We start from the raw sequence: 15,980 nt of genomic DNA, 5'->3' as shown, positions 1-15,980 counted from the left end.
TAAAGTCTTATCCATACCGGGACCAATGTGAACATTTCTCGCTCCGGGACAAAGTTCACTACCGAGGGTCGCATATATAGTCCTGCAACAACATAGAAATAGGGTCCTCCTTCAAACACTCTGTCTTTGTCCTCTAGGCTGGTGAAAACCACTGTGAAGAAACCCTTGGACCCTAGATGCAAAGTTATATCTCCCTTTGGTTTCCAGTTGTTTCTTATCCATATGTATAGATTCTTCTCTATGGGCCATATACCCATAAACTTGCATATAATAGCATAAGTTGCCATGTGATCTTTGTGCTCCTGCAGTGCAGGATCATTCAGAACCACCCAGGGTTTGATGGCTAACTTGGGCTTACAGGGTCCTGCTGCAGATTTGTACACATTTTTTTGACTACTGTCCTCTGGTCTCTCCTCCCTTCTGACCGCCCTGTGAGTTTCTTCCTATTCATCAGCTTTGCTGCTTTCCAGTTCTTTTGAGTCTGTCTTCTTTTTTTCAGCCTCCAAGGATTTCCTGAATCTGTTCAAACTCATTTCCCTACTTCTATTTGATACGACGTTGTTGTAGGAGGGAGTGAAACTCCCTCCTCCTGGCCCCTCCATTGTTACTAGCTTGCTCCTCCTGTTTCTCCCTGCTCTAAACCCTAGCTCCATTTCTGATATTCACAAGAAACGACCTCCCTCTTGTTAGCAGCTTCATACAAGTCAATATGTTCAGTGAGGGTAACCTTGTATGAGTGCATCATTACTTCATTATACTTTAATTAAACAATAACCATGAAAAGTAAGATCATAATAAACCATCACAGATAATCAACACATGAGGACACCAATATTTTTAGGTGGAAACCCAATGCGGGAGAAAGCCACCACTGTCGTCATCTCTATTTTCTTATTTTATTATAAAGGAAAACATCTTACAATCATGTTTTAGCGCATACTCGTACCAGTACGCAAGTACCTACCTTGATCCGGATTTAAACAGGAATGCAATGGATTACAGAGATAACCATATACACAAAGATGCAGCGGAAATAATACTTCATTTCATTAATGGAAAATACTGAAATATGCTTACAACCAGAAATGGAAATAAACCATCTAGGGCGATGGTAACTTATCTCTGAGAAGAGATGTGGTGGCTACATGCCTCTGAACTGTGTTACAATGAGGCTCGAAGGCCTATTTATTGTTGAGAAACAATGGAAGACCCTTAACATTCCAAAACCTAACCCTAGAAGATGAAACGCCAAACTGTGGGCCCCGTTTGGGTAAATTGGTACACCAACTTCCCAGGGTCGTAACTTTGGCATACGATCTCCGTTTGACGCATACAATAGCTCGTTAGAAAGATCTATCCGAGCACTGCCACTTTGGGAGGCAGCATGCATCCATGGACCCATGTTGCCCCAGATTTCCCAAAAAACGTCGTTTAGGGCCTCAAAACGGCTCTGAAAGTTCAAGACCCGAAAAACTGCTAAAAATAGTAAGTTGTGCTACAATTAAGGAAACTGAAAATGCTAAGAGAAACAAAGGTGGGGGTCCAGGTGGACTTGGCAGGTGGCCACCAATATCCACCTGGATCATTCCTCCCCCCTTAGGAAGCAATGGTCCCCATTGCGTTGAGTTCCTGCATGAGATGAGGAAACTTTTGCTGAACTTGTTCCCTGGTGAGCCACTTGCCCTGCTGAAGGAGTTGGCATGCTTTGACAACTCGATACAGTTGGATATTCTGTTGGCGAGTGTTCTTGATATATGTGTCCATGATCCGATCAGTTGCAGCTTGTTCCATGCAATCTGGATTTAATTCTTTGGGTGTGAGCTATTCTGCAATGTCGGATGTGTCTAGCAATGGTGGAAAGTATGGCCGAAGGCGGTCCACATTGAACACTGGGTGCAGGCCAAGGAATGGGGGAATGCTGAGCTCAAATGCATTGTCTCCCATATCCTTAATAATGGTGTAAGGACCATATCGGAGTGGTCTCAGTTTCCGATAGGCTCCAGTAAGGCGTTCCTTTTGCAAATGCAACCAGACTTTGTCGCCCACCTGAAACTTGTGTGGTACCCGATGTTGATCATGTCACTGCTTGTACTTGGCATTTGATTTCTCCAGAATGTCGTGGACCTGCTGACGAATATGTTGGATGCGCTCAATGAAGCTGGTGGCCTTATCTGTTTCGGACTGGACATGAGCTGAATTTATGTGATTAGCTGCAAGTGGCATGGCCACATAAATGGGGCATAGTGGCTGGAATCCCACACCCACCTGAAAAGGGCTATGGCCAGTGGAGCTGTGAAGAGCTCGATTGTAGCTGTGCTGAACATAGGGGAGGCTCTCGTCCCATGTGCGTGGATGCTTTGAGTTATACATGCGCAGAATGTGCATAATATCCTATTGACAACCTCGTCTGGCCATCAGTTTGAGGATGGAAGGCTGTGGACTTCGTGAGTTTGGTGTCCAGCATTGACCAAAGACTGGACCAAAATGTGCTGAGAAATCGACTGTCCCGATCTGAGATGATAGACTGTGGGATCCCAAAGTGCACCCACACTCATTCAAATAAGAGTTTAGCAGTGGCTTCTGCTGTGATATTCTTCTTGCAGGCCACCATAATGGCCATCTTTGAGAACCTGTCGACGACCAAAAAAACACAGTCATTTCCATGCTTAGTGGAAGGAAGGCATGACATGTAATCCATGGAGATGGATTCCCAAGGTCGACTAGGGGTAGGCAACGGGGTATAGAGGCCGTGCTTCTTGATGGTCGGTTTGGCAATGGCACAGGAAGTACATGATCTGATGTACTTCCCAACATCTTGTCGAAGATTCGGCCAATAGAAATAATTTTGCAGTACTGCCACTGTTTTCTCGACCCCGAAATGCCCAGCAACCCGACTGTAGTGTGCTTCCAAAATCATCTTGGCACGCTCGCTTGAAGGAACACAAATGTGACCCAGGTGGCATAACAGGGTATCCTGGAGGTGAAAATCTGGAACATGCCGACCCTCCAAGAGTGTCTGGTATGTGTGGCTGAATTCTGGGTCGCTTTTGTAGAGAAGTGGCCAATCAGAAGTCTCGTGCCCACAAGAGTTGAGCACGGTGGTTAACGCCATGATCGGTGGTCGACTGAGGCAATCTGCAACATTATTGGTGCTGCCCTTCTTATACTTGATATTCAAGTGGAACTGTTGCAGGTATGTAGACCACTTCTGATGACGATCATTCTGTAATTTCCCTTGGGTCTGTATGAACTGCAGGGGTCGGTGGTCTGTGTGGATGACCGTTTCCTTCCCCAAAATGTAATGCTTCCATTGTCGGCAGGCTTGTACAATGGAATACATCTCTTTATCATAAGTGGGGTACTTCCGGATTGTGTCTAAAAGTGTTTCACTGTGATATGCCACTGGATGTCCATGTTGACTAAGGACTGCCCCAATAGCATAGTCAGAGGCATCTGTCTCGACCTCAAATGGTTGTTGTAAATCTGGTAACGCGAGCACTGGTGCTGTGCAAAGGCGATCCTTCAACTCCATGAATGCCTTCTGTTGAGATTCCGACCAAAAGAATTTTGCTTTCACCACTCCCTTGGTGACATGACTCAAGGGCCAAGTAATATGAGAAAACCCCAACACGAACCTGCGGTAGAAGTTGGCAAGACCCAGAAAGCTGCGGAGCTCTGTTAGAGTGGTTGGAGATGGCCAATCCCGAATGACTTGGATTTTGGCTGGATTGACATGCACCCCCTGTTCATCAATGATGTATCCCAGATACTGAACCTGGGTCATGCCAAAAGTGCATTTCTCCAAATTGGCACATAGCTTGTGTTGCCGCAGTGTTTGGAGAACCTGTCGGATGTGGTGGAGGTGCTCTTCCCAACTCTGGCTGAAGATCAGAATGTCATCCAAGTATACTACTACAAAGGAGTTGGTGAATGGCCGCAAGATGTCATCCATTAGCCTCATGAAGGTTGCAGGAGCATTCGTCAATCCGAAAGGCATAACCAACCATTCGAAAAGGCCCTCCTTGGATTTGAAGGTAGTCTTCCACACATCAGAGGGTTCGATTGGTACCTGGTGATATCCTGACTTCAGATCGATCTTGCTGAAATATTTCGCCCCCTTTAGTTGGTCCAGGAGGTCATCAATCCGCGGGATCGGGTACCTATTACGGAAAGTGATCTTGTTCAGCGCCCGATAGTCAATACAGAGTCTCCACATCCCATCCTTCTTCTGTACCAACACGATCGGGCTCCCACAAGGCGATGAACTCGGACGGATGTGACCGTTCTGCAGTAGCTCCTGAATCTGCCTCTTGATTTCATTGTTCTCGAGAACAGAGCGTTGATAAATTGGTCCATTGGGTAGCGGCGCACCTGGGGTCAGATCGATGAAGTGCTTGACCTGACAGTGCAGAGGAACCCCTGCAGGGGAGGTGAAGATGTCCTCGTACTCTTCCACAACCTTGTCCATCTGTAGTTGTCGTGCAGAGGGACCCCGTCTAGAGGCTGCAGCCACCATCTTCTTCTTTCCTTGAGGGCGTATAATCAGGAAAACAAATTTCCTGGTTTTGGAAATGATCTTACTTCATTGTTTTGCAGTAATCAAAGAAATGGTGGTAGGTGGTGCTACCTCTCGTATCCTGTACAACTTATTTCCCATTGTAATAATAACAGCACGGGGCCTTGATTCATACACAGCATGTCGCTTCCACAAGTATGGCTGTCCTAATAATACATCACAAACTTCAAGGGGAGCAATGTCACACAATACCTCATCCGTGAAGGGCTTGATGTTGAATGGAAGGTGACACTGCTGGCTCACGCGAAGATCTTGTCCTTGGTGAAGCCACCCAATGGTGTATGGTTGTGGATGTGCTGTGGTCGGTAAGCCCAACCGCTTCACGACCTCTGCCGAAATGAGGTTCTTTTGACTCCCGCTATCAACAATGAACTGTATCGGGGAGCCCTTTACCCACATCTGGGAGTGGAAGAGACGCTCCTCCTCCTCTGGATCTTCGGGTTCATTTTTCTGGATCTTGGCGGTAGCAACAGTGGTGTTGGGATCTGCATCAATGATCTGCTTCCCTTTGTCATTCCCCTTATCGGGTTCTGACACAGAGTCGGAACATGCATCTGATTCTGAAACCTTTAGCTCAGCCACCAGTGACTGCTTGGCCCGACACTCACTTGTGTTGTGGGTGAAGCTCTTATGGAACTCACACCATTTTCCCGTGTCCCTTTTCGACTTCGCGGTGCTGTTCTTTGCTTGCAGCTTCGGCGGGTTGTCTTGGGCTGTCCCACCTTGACTTTGTCCTTTGTTATGTGGTTTAGGGGCACCTTTCCCCTGCTTTGGATTCGTAGATCCAAAGTCTCGCTTCTTTTGTTTAAACTTCTGCTCGACCTTGACGACATATCGGTATGCTGCGCCGAGCGAGGAGATGTTCAGGAATTGTATTTCTTCCTGGATGTACTTGTGCAGGCAGCCACCATATTTGAGTATCAAATGTTGCTCCGAATCCTTGATACCCAACTTTGTGCGAAGGGTATGGAAAAGATTGGTGAACTCCGGCACGTCTTGGTCCCTTCCCTGCCGCAACATGGTCCACTTTATGTATTCATCCTCATAGCTCCCGACAAGGTAGTACTGCTCCTTGATTGCATCCCGGAATGAATCCCAGGTGGGTGCGGCTTGAAATAGTGAGCTAGTACTTTCATCCTTCTGCTCGCAGTAGGTTTCCCACCAGTCCTTGACGTGGGGGGTTGCTCTGAGAAGAGCGAAAACAATCTTTTCCCCACTCGAAAATTCATGAACAGAAAAATAACCCTCTAGTAGATTTAACCATTTATCTACAGCATCTGCGTCTATCTGACCCTCGAATATGGGGATTTCAAAATTAACTTGTACCTTAAAGGGCGTGGCGTTTCCAGAGTAGCTGCTGGAAGCCGATGCATTGCTTCTGGGTAGCCGCTGAAGGATCTGGGCAAAGCTGTCCATCATCGCGTTCCGTTGTCGCTCGAGGGCTTCTTCGAGAAAGATTTTGATGGGATCTCCTGCCCCCTCGTCTTTCATCTCATCCGCCATGGGAGGCCGTCGGGATTTCCGAGGCTGGCCTTGCAAAGGTTCGACTAGTTCAAGCCCTAACTCCTTATATCCTGACCTTGTTGGGGACATGCAAAGAAAAACAGAGAAAAAGCAGACCACTCTGATACCACTGATCCGGATTTAAACAGGAACGCAACAGATTACAGAGATAACCATATACACAAAGATGCAGCGGAAATAATACTTCATTTCATTAATGGAAAATACTGAAATATGCTTACAACCAGAAATGGAAATAAACCAGCTAGGGCGATGGTAGCTTATCTCTGAGAAGAGATGTGGCGGCTACATGCCTCTGAACTGTGTTACAATGAGGCTCGAAGGCCTATTTATTGTTGAGAAACAATGGAAGACCATTAACATTCCAAAACCTAACCCTAGAAGATGAAGCCAAACTGTGGGCTCAGTTTGGGTAAATTGGTACACCAACTTCCCAGGGTCGTAACTTTGGCATACAATCTCCGTTTGACGCGTACAATAGCTCGTTAGAAAGATGTATCCGAGCACTGCCACTTTGGGAGGCAACAAGGGTCCATGGACCCATGTTGCCCCAGATTTCCCAAAAAACGTCGTTTAGGGCCTCAAAACGGCTCCGGAAGTTCAGGACCTGAAAAACTGCTAAAAATAGTAAGTTGTGCTACAATTAAGGAAACTGAAAATGCTGAGAGAAACAATGGTGGGGGTCCAGGTGGACTTGGCAGGTGGCCACCAATATCCACCTGGATCATACCTGCAAAAGCGTACAACCTTATCTTGTTCTCTAGCACCCTCTAGAAGGGAGTTTCAACCCCCTGATCTCATTTACTGACTCCTACTAGAAGGGAGCACCTACCACCTGCATAGATTTACCAGCTACTACTGGAAGGAAGCTTCGACTCCCTCATTTAAGGCTTCAAACATCAACACCCTGTGGACCACATTTCATAATATTTCATACTGGATCCACCTGACTCAAAAAATCAAACCTATAGTTCACCTTTCATCATATTTTTAGACTAGACCCACTTCCATCATTAAGCCCAATACCAAATAATAATTCTGAAACCAATCACTGAATCAAATCATCAAACCATTGAACTAATTGAATCATCAAATAAATCATTGAATCTTGGTCAACCAATGCAACTAGATCAAACCAATTTATATCAGATCATATCAATACACAGTCACTCATAAGTATACCAGACCAGTTAATGTTCATCACAGAAACCAATTATTGTCACTGCAAACCCTGATCAAACACATGTTAGAATGTATACACTACTTCTATGAAGCACAACAACATATATATGTGATTCCTCTAAATAATACCTGCGTAAAAATCTCAAATAATTGACAACTGAATCTGAATCGCTGTAATACTGAAACAACCACTAAATCATATACTTAATCAATCACAGATCACTGAACTAATTACAAATCACGTTTTTTCATGTATTTATAATTTTTTGTGTAAAAGGGTCCATCAAAAGTATGCAACATGGGTACTCCTTGGATGAGGAATTAAATTTTGCATCCAACTAGTACTCCTGCTTGAAATTTGAGTAAAACCTTAGGGAGATAAGTTGAAAATATGAGTTGAAAAAGTAGTTTTATTATTTTATAATCTTTTTACTTTTTTACTCCAAAAATGGTGAATCATACCCCGTGGTTGATATCATCATCTTGAATCCCATTGGTTTGTATAAAGTTTATTTTGGTTGCACATTTTTCTTAGGAGACCCATTTTAGACCTCAAAATTCCCCTAATTTGAAACATACACGACTGTCTAGATCAAAACTCGTGTATATACATGACTGTCTTTCATGAGATCCGCATATAGAAAGTAAAATGATGAAATTTCATGACCACAACTCCCCTGAGTCTGTACTATATGTTCCTATTCACTGTTTCTACATTAGATGCAATGTCAGTAATACCAAATGAATATCAAAACAACATGGGAATCATCATCAAAATATACATATGTATAGCTCCCCCTGAGACTATACACCAATGGTTTTGAGGACCAGATAATCATCACCCGCTCTTCATGATGTTATGTACCTCACATCACTTCTATAGTCATATTTAGAAGAATGCATTAAGTAAGACAAGTTGTAGTAGGAACCATCTTCTTTTATTCTGAATTTGAAGAAGAGGAATTATCCCTCTCATTTTTGCGTGAATTCTTCTTTACTAGCACATATAATTTATCTGGATTTTTTTATCCTCTTGCTACAAGATTTAAAATTTCTTCGTCTATAACCTTGCATTTAGTTGATGTAAACACAATTATGCGTCATTTGTCAGCTAATTGACCTACACTTAAAAAACAAATCTTTAGCCCTTAAACTAGCAATGCATCAATTGCTTTTCTATACTTATCAAGTTTGTTTATACATTTTCCCGGAACACTTGCTAGAGCATTATTTCCAAGAATAAATTTACCATATTTGTTTTTCTTGATAGATTCAAACTTGTTCTTATCTCTAGTCATGTGATGAGAGCATCCATTGTCTATGTACCATTCATATTCATCTTCAAATGAGCAAAGAGCAAGGCCACACCTTATTTTTCTTCTTCCTTTTGCTTAATATGAGAACTGCTGGTGGATTTATATTTCTTAGTCATTTTGGTAACAATATTTTGGTCTGGTTGCTTGCCTTGGAGAAAACCAACTTGTTGTTTGTAGAGATCCATTGCCTTGTTCCTGCATTCTTTTGCTACATGTTCAAACTTGTTACAATTATAACATCTTACATGACCAGAAAAGGGAGTAGAGGAATCATAATATTTCCATTTCATATTCCTTCTATTGTAATAAATAGCTTTGTGACCAAATATGTTGCAAGTAAAACAATATCCCTTAAAGAAACCCGAGTCCCTGGGAGCTGATGATCTTATTGTGAAATGACTACTTGCTTGAGATTGAAACAATTTGCTTCTACAATTGGCTGCAACATGTCCATAATTATGACATATAAAGCCTTCAACATTATGGATTAGAGGAGAGAATCGATTAATGTTTCTATTATTTGGATAAAATGATTTCTTTCGAAAATTCATTTTCCTTGGATGTTGATCTGCTTGACTTCTTAAATATTTAACAAGAATTTCAGATTTCATATTGTTATCCGTCAAGATTCTTGCACAAACTTGTGAACTAGATTCTCCTTTTATAGTTTCATGAAAACCAAGACCAAATTTAAAGGAAGGAGACCTTTGACTACTAAGAACGTTATCCAAAATCTTAGTAATATCTTGAAATCTCAAGTGTTTATCCTTTTCTTCTAATTTACCTTTTAGAATGTTTACCTCAACTTCCAATTTTTTACACTATTTTTCCTTTTCCAGATACTGCTTCTTCAGTCCTTCTTCGACCTTGCTTCCTTCTTCCAATTTCTCCTTTAATTCAATAATCTCTTCCTTCAACCCATTCTCTTGTTCTTCAAATTCTTGATTTAGCTCTTCATTTCACTTGTTTTACTTTTCAAGATCAACTCTTAGAGAGACTAGATAAGCTTCAAGTCCTTCACAATATTGATTAGATACTACTACAACATTTACCGATTTAACATGATCCCTTTTATCATATGCTTGCAACTTATCCTTAAGATTGTTAATCCTTTTCAAGGAAAAATCAAATTTTCTTCTAAGATTAATAACTTCCTCTAGCCCATCTTCTTCTGAATCAATGACTCCATTTGACATAACATACTCATCTTTTGATACATAATTATTTTCTTTAGATACAAGATTACCTGTTGGTTCTTCTGATGAACAATATTCCTTTGTTTTTCCTTCATGGATTTTTTATAGCTTATCCCATACTTCCTTTGTAGTTGCATAATGTATAACCCTTTTTAATGTTGAATCATGTATGTTATTAATGATGTCACTTAATGCCTTATTGTTCTTTTGTACTTCTTCGCATGATGGGGGAGTTTTAGTGAAACCATTGCATACTAAATACCAATCATCAGATCCAAATTTCATTAGATTAGACTTCACTTTAGTAAAGACAAACACCGTATATCTAGTTAACAAACTTTTCATATATTTCATCATATGTTCAATTTTAACCAACTTTAACCAGTGCATCATTACTTTATTAGACTTTAATTAAACAATAACCATGAGAAATAAGAGCAGAATAAACCATCACACATAAGCAACACTACAACATATGAGGACACCGGGATTTTTAGGTGGACACCCAATGTGGGAGAAAACCAGCATTGCCATCATCTTTGTATTCTTCATTTATTATAAAGGAAAACAACTTACAATCTTGTACTGGTGTAGAATCATACCAATACGCAAGAACCTACTTTCATAAGGCTAAAACCTTCTCTCATTCTCCAACACCCACTGGAAGGGAGCTCCAAATCCCTGATATCGTTTACCGGCTCCTACCGGAAGTGAGCACCTACCTCGTACATAGATTTACTAGCTACTACTGGAAGGAAGCTTTGACTCCCTCACTAAAGGATCCAACCCTCAACACCCTATGCACCATGTTTAATAATATTTCATATTAGATCCACCTGACTCAAAACATCAAACCTGTAGACCACCTTTCATCATATTTTCAGACTAGACCCACTTCCATCATTAAGCCCAATAATAATTCTGAAACCAATCACTGAATCAAATCATCCAACCAATAAACTAACTAAATCATCAAATAAATCATTGTATCTTAGTCAACCAATGAAACTAGATCAAACCAATTCACATTAGATATATCAATGCACAATCACTCAAAAGTATATGAGACCATATAATGTTCATCACAAAAACTAATTGCTATCACTGCAAACCATGATCAAACACATTCCAAAATGTATATGCTACTTCTATGAAGCACACCAGCATATGTATGCAATTCCTCTGAAGGGGACATAAGTAAAAATCTAAAATCACTAAAACTTGAATCTGAATCACTGTAATACTAAACAACCACTGAATCATATAATTAATCAATCATAGATCACTGAACCAATTATAGATCACCACATTGTAGCATCATCACTAATCAACATTCCATTTCATAACCAATTCAACCCAATCAATATTGTCAAACACAAATTATTATGATAGAGACATCATCGATAGACAACAACAAACAGAACATAACTGATCAAATGTCATCAACAAGCCATATTGCAAAACCCTAGCATATGTACGCGACTTACACAAAACACATCCATGTATGTACGCACTTACCATTCACAACACTTGCATACAGATCTACACAAACTGAAAACACTTCGTAGAATATATACGCAACTAGCCAGAAGTAGATCTACTTATGTATGCGACTAACCTGAACAAACATGTGTACACATATGAAAAATTTCACTATAAACATAATCTTCACACTCTGTAACCCTTACTGTCAAAATTACATACTTTAGAATACTTCATTCATATCATAGCATTATTATAATCACAGATCTATTGTTAGACATTTTCAATAAGTACATCAAACAAGCATACATGTCTCCATACTTTAGATATTTTATATTTGAGTCTTGTCCTTCCTCCTTGGTGCACACTTGTTTCAGATCAAATCATTTATAAAAAAATCCATCACTTGTACAGATCTCCATCTCCTTATATAGCATTAGCCTTAGCCAATACCTTAGGTCAATCCCTCAGTAATGATGTTGGTATTATTTGACGGGATCAAAGAATTGTTGTCACTCCCATTACTATGGGCCAATACCATGTTAAAGACCCCTGGTATTCAAAACACCATGGTGCGGATTTTGTACTTGACTTTTCTTCACAATACCCACGTATGTACATGACCCTTACAAATAGGATCTGCGTATACTTTCCCAAACATCACCTTTATTATTCATCTATATCTGAACTGATATTCCTTTATCCATATTACCTATCATATCTGTACCATCCTGTTACTATAATGTTGACATCTTTATCAAGTAGGTTGCCATCAAGGACAATACATTAGCCAAAATTCCAACAATTTTACATGACCAAATATTTAACCAACATAATCTACTTGAAGAGGCAATTGTATGGCCTCTGGATGAAAGAAGGCACTAAAATCACAGATCATATAAAATTATTTAATACCCTTATTTTCCATATGACAAATATTGGGGTTAATTTTGAATAAAATAATAAATTCATTACTTTGTTTTGCTTCTTTCCTGAGCCTTGGGACCTTTTTGTGACTTCTATCAGTTTGAGCACAACTAAATCTCTAGAATTTGATTATGTTATGGGAGCTCTGTTATCTGAAGAAGTACAGAGGAAGTCTAGCATTGAAACTTCCACACCATAAGTTATGGTAGACAAAGTCTAGTCCAAGGAGAAAGGAGATAAATCAAGAAGCTCTTCCAGATCAAAGTCAAGAGGCAAGAAGTGTAAATCCAAATGTTGTTTCTACAAAAAACAAGGAATCTAAAGAAGGATTGCTGGAAAAGACGAGTCCGGTGAAAACCCAAAGAAGGAAGAAAACCAATTTGAGTAAGGTATGGTAGACGAGGTTTTTTCTAGTGAATCGGGTATGATATATGAAGTTTTATCTAATTGTAATGTTTATGAACATTATGAAGATTGGTTGTTAGATTTTGGCGCTTCTCATTACATGAATCCACACAGAAACTGGTTCACTTCATATGAAGTTGTGAATGGAAGTTTTGTGTTTAAGGATAATAATGTATCTTGTCAAACTGTTGGGGTGGGAAATATCAAAATAAAAATGTATGGCAGTATGACTAGAACATTTACTAGTGTTACACATGTACCTAAGTTGAGAAAGAATTTGATTTCTTTGGGAGTATTGGATTCATAGGGTTAAAAATTCATAGGTTAAGGTGGAGCACTGAGAGTTTCAAAGGGCGCTCTGGTTGTTATGAAGCACTATAACGAAAATACCTTCTAGCAGAGGCTTTTGCGGAAGGCCATATAAAAATAGCCCAAAAATTTGTTTGTAGCGGAGGTCACTAGCAAAGGTGGGCAGGTGGATGTTTTTTGGATGGAACGTCTACAATCTACAAACACATCGGTGCTTTATTATCCATACAAGCACTGGTGCCACATAGAACATGGTGTAGAGTGGATTTCTTTTTATAAAATAAAAAACGCGGTGTGCTAAATAACACAATGCACCGGTGCTTGAACAATCGATAACACCGAAAATATGTTACTTTTAAAAATTGTTGGTTCTATATACACCCGCAACACCGTTTCCCTTCATGTAGTAAAATGCCCTGGTGCATACCAAGAAGGATAACTTCTATAGTTTTTATATTTCAAAATAATTTGGTGTTATTTTCCAACGATGCATCAATGTAGTAAATGTACTAAAACACCCCAGGGAATCTTCTAGAGAGCATCGCTAGGCGGATTTTAATTTAAAAAAAAAATAGAGGTGCTATAGTCAAACAAAGCACCAATGGGTACCTGTATTAGAACGCCCCGGGGTGTCCTAACAAAAGCACTGTTATAGATTTTTTAATTTAAAAAATGGTGTGCTCTTGGATATATTCCGCATCGATGCCATTCTTGCCTCATGCAAGCGCCCTGACGTCAATGCCTCTCTTGCTCACCATCCTTCCATATCGTGCTTACTCCCTGATTTTCCAATTTTTTCAAATCGTGGTAATTTTTTTTCTCCATTACATGTCAACAATGCATCCCCGATGACCAAATGTCTAGGTAATATTTATGTTTCTCTGTAATTTAATTTTTTAGTGGATTACAATTGCAAATTAGCTTAATATTTCCATTGTTTTTGAAAAAAAAATTCCCTACGCGGTGTGCTCGATATGTCCTACTCGCATCGATAGCGATGCACCTTGTAAATTTACAGAGTGCACTACAGTTCAGTACATGAACATAACACACCACAATTGTTGCGATGTGTTTTGTAAATGAAAACAAACCACAAAAGATAAAAATTGTACATCAATGCATTACGACTGGTGCATTTATAATTTCCAAACGTACTGCAAAAATAATATTTAAAAATATAGCTATAGATCGGTGTGTTCGATAACATGAACGTTCCGTACCAGTGCAAAAATGTTATACGTGCATGCCGATGCATAGAGATGAAAAATTAAATGTGTGAACCAACAATAGTGCATCATACGTATGTGTGTACCGATGTCGGTACGATTTTGTTTGACAACGCATTGGATATAGTGCATGATTGTGTTTTGGGCGCATCGATGGTTTTTTCTTTTTAATTGAAATTTATGTTTCCATATTTAATAATACATTTGTAATTTAATAAAAACAATTTGTATTTTATGTAGGAGGTTGATGTATTTTATATGTCAATCATGTAGCAGAGAAGTTAGTAGAGGGAGCAACAACAGGAAGATGAGAAAATGATAGACCGATACAATATGGTCCGACCATGGGAGGCCAGAGAGAGCAAGATGGATTTATACCCTCTCCCTATTACTGCAGCAACTTGAGCACTCTTAAGGAATGTAGGCCTCCTTAAGTAGTATGAGGAGGCTACAACCTTGAAGGCACGCTCTGTCTTATTGGCGCATCTGTTTTGCCAATGGAGTGCCTAGGAGTAGGTTTTCCATGTTGGTACGAGGGTGTAGTATAAGCCCTCTAAGGAGGACATATAATTTATCATTGGCCTATCTAGGAGAAGGGAGGATTTTCCCCAGTTCCCTGATGTTCCCCATGGGGTTTTAGTTGAGACTCGACTTGCCTACACTCATAGATATGTTATGCCTCATGCACTAGGTCCAACAAATTTTTAGGTGCGTGGTGGACAACTACGAATTTCTTCTTTTGCTGCATAGGAGGTTAGGTTTTTCTCATTATTAGTCACCACCATTTCACACTCTAGTAGTGATGGATAGTGCATTAGTTTTCCTCTTTTGTATTATGTCGATTCTTTGATTCAGGCGCCATGTTGTATTAGATGGTATTGTTGACACCTAATCCGAAACGGATGAGGTGAAGCCGGACAGTCATCTAGAAGATGAACTGAACCGTTTTGTAAATGTATAAATAATAATCGTCTAATGAATAAAATCATTCAATTGTTTCTTGCGCTCATTAATTGCTGGAGTTACCCTGGCCTGACATGGTATCAGAGCTCAGGTCCCAGTCCCTTAAATTAGCTGTAACTCCTGCCTCTGCCTCTGCGCTCTCTAGCCTGAATAGGCTGCCTCTGTCATGCGTTTTATTCAGGCAATTCGCTGCCCCTCTCTGCGCTGCCTCTGACATACCTGCTCTGACATACCTGAGCGCCTCTGTGCGGTGAGCGTGGAATGGGCTGCTGAATGTGAGCGTTTTCTTGTTGATATTGAACACCTGAGCGTTTCTATCACTGATTGCTCTCATTCCCTTCTGCATTCGAGTAACTGGCGACCATCACTGCGAATACCATCTTGCAAAAGACGACCATGAGACCTTCTGTCTTCTGCTGCAGCCGAGACTGTGGTGGTGTGAGAAAGGCGATCTCTCGACCTGATGCGGTGATATGGTGAGTGACCGCGGTGTCTCCATGTTATTGCGTGACTGATGGTGACTGCGTTGAAGACATGGTAACCTGGTGCATTTGAAAAGACTGTTCTAATTGGTATCGCTGCGTTTTTTAAAGAGACTGTTCTAATTGGTATCGCTGCGTTTTTTTTAAAAAAAAGACTGTTCTAATTGGTACCCCTGCGTTTTTTAAAAAGACTGTTCTAATTGGTATCGCCGCGGTTTTTAAAGACTGTTCTATGATGTGGGTGCCTCTGAAACTTACGAATGGTCTAGTGATTTGCAGAGCTTGGAAGCTGCTGATGCCTTAAATGGTGGTGTTGAGAATTCCGTGTATTGAATCTTAGTTCATTCCAGCATATGTCAACGGGCAAAGACAAGGCCGAGTACTGGAGGAGC

At 40.5% G+C, this 15,980-nt stretch overlaps 1 protein-coding gene across 1 annotated transcript in view; it reads right to left on the bottom strand.

The window, feature by feature from the left end:
* LOC149210322 (uncharacterized) overlaps positions 1–15,452 on the bottom strand; it is a 42,090-nt gene extending 26,638 nt beyond the window's left edge. The window contains exon 1 of the mRNA XM_089398932.1: positions 15,326–15,452. Within this exon, the coding sequence (XP_089255058.1) occupies positions 15,326–15,452 (127 nt within the window). The remainder of the gene's footprint in view (positions 1–15,325) is intronic.
* Between the last annotated feature and the right edge of the window lie 528 nt (positions 15,453–15,980).

This window comes from Pinus tabuliformis, chromosome 1_2 (assembly GCF_031772625.1).
Source record: "Pinus tabuliformis cultivar Carrire ecotype Pingquan chromosome 1_2, CPIR1, whole genome shotgun sequence".
Taxonomy (NCBI): Eukaryota; Viridiplantae; Streptophyta; class Pinopsida; order Pinales; family Pinaceae; genus Pinus; species Pinus tabuliformis.
The sequence above is the reverse complement of the archived record's forward strand: the minus strand, read 5'-3'. Positions and strand labels throughout refer to the sequence as shown.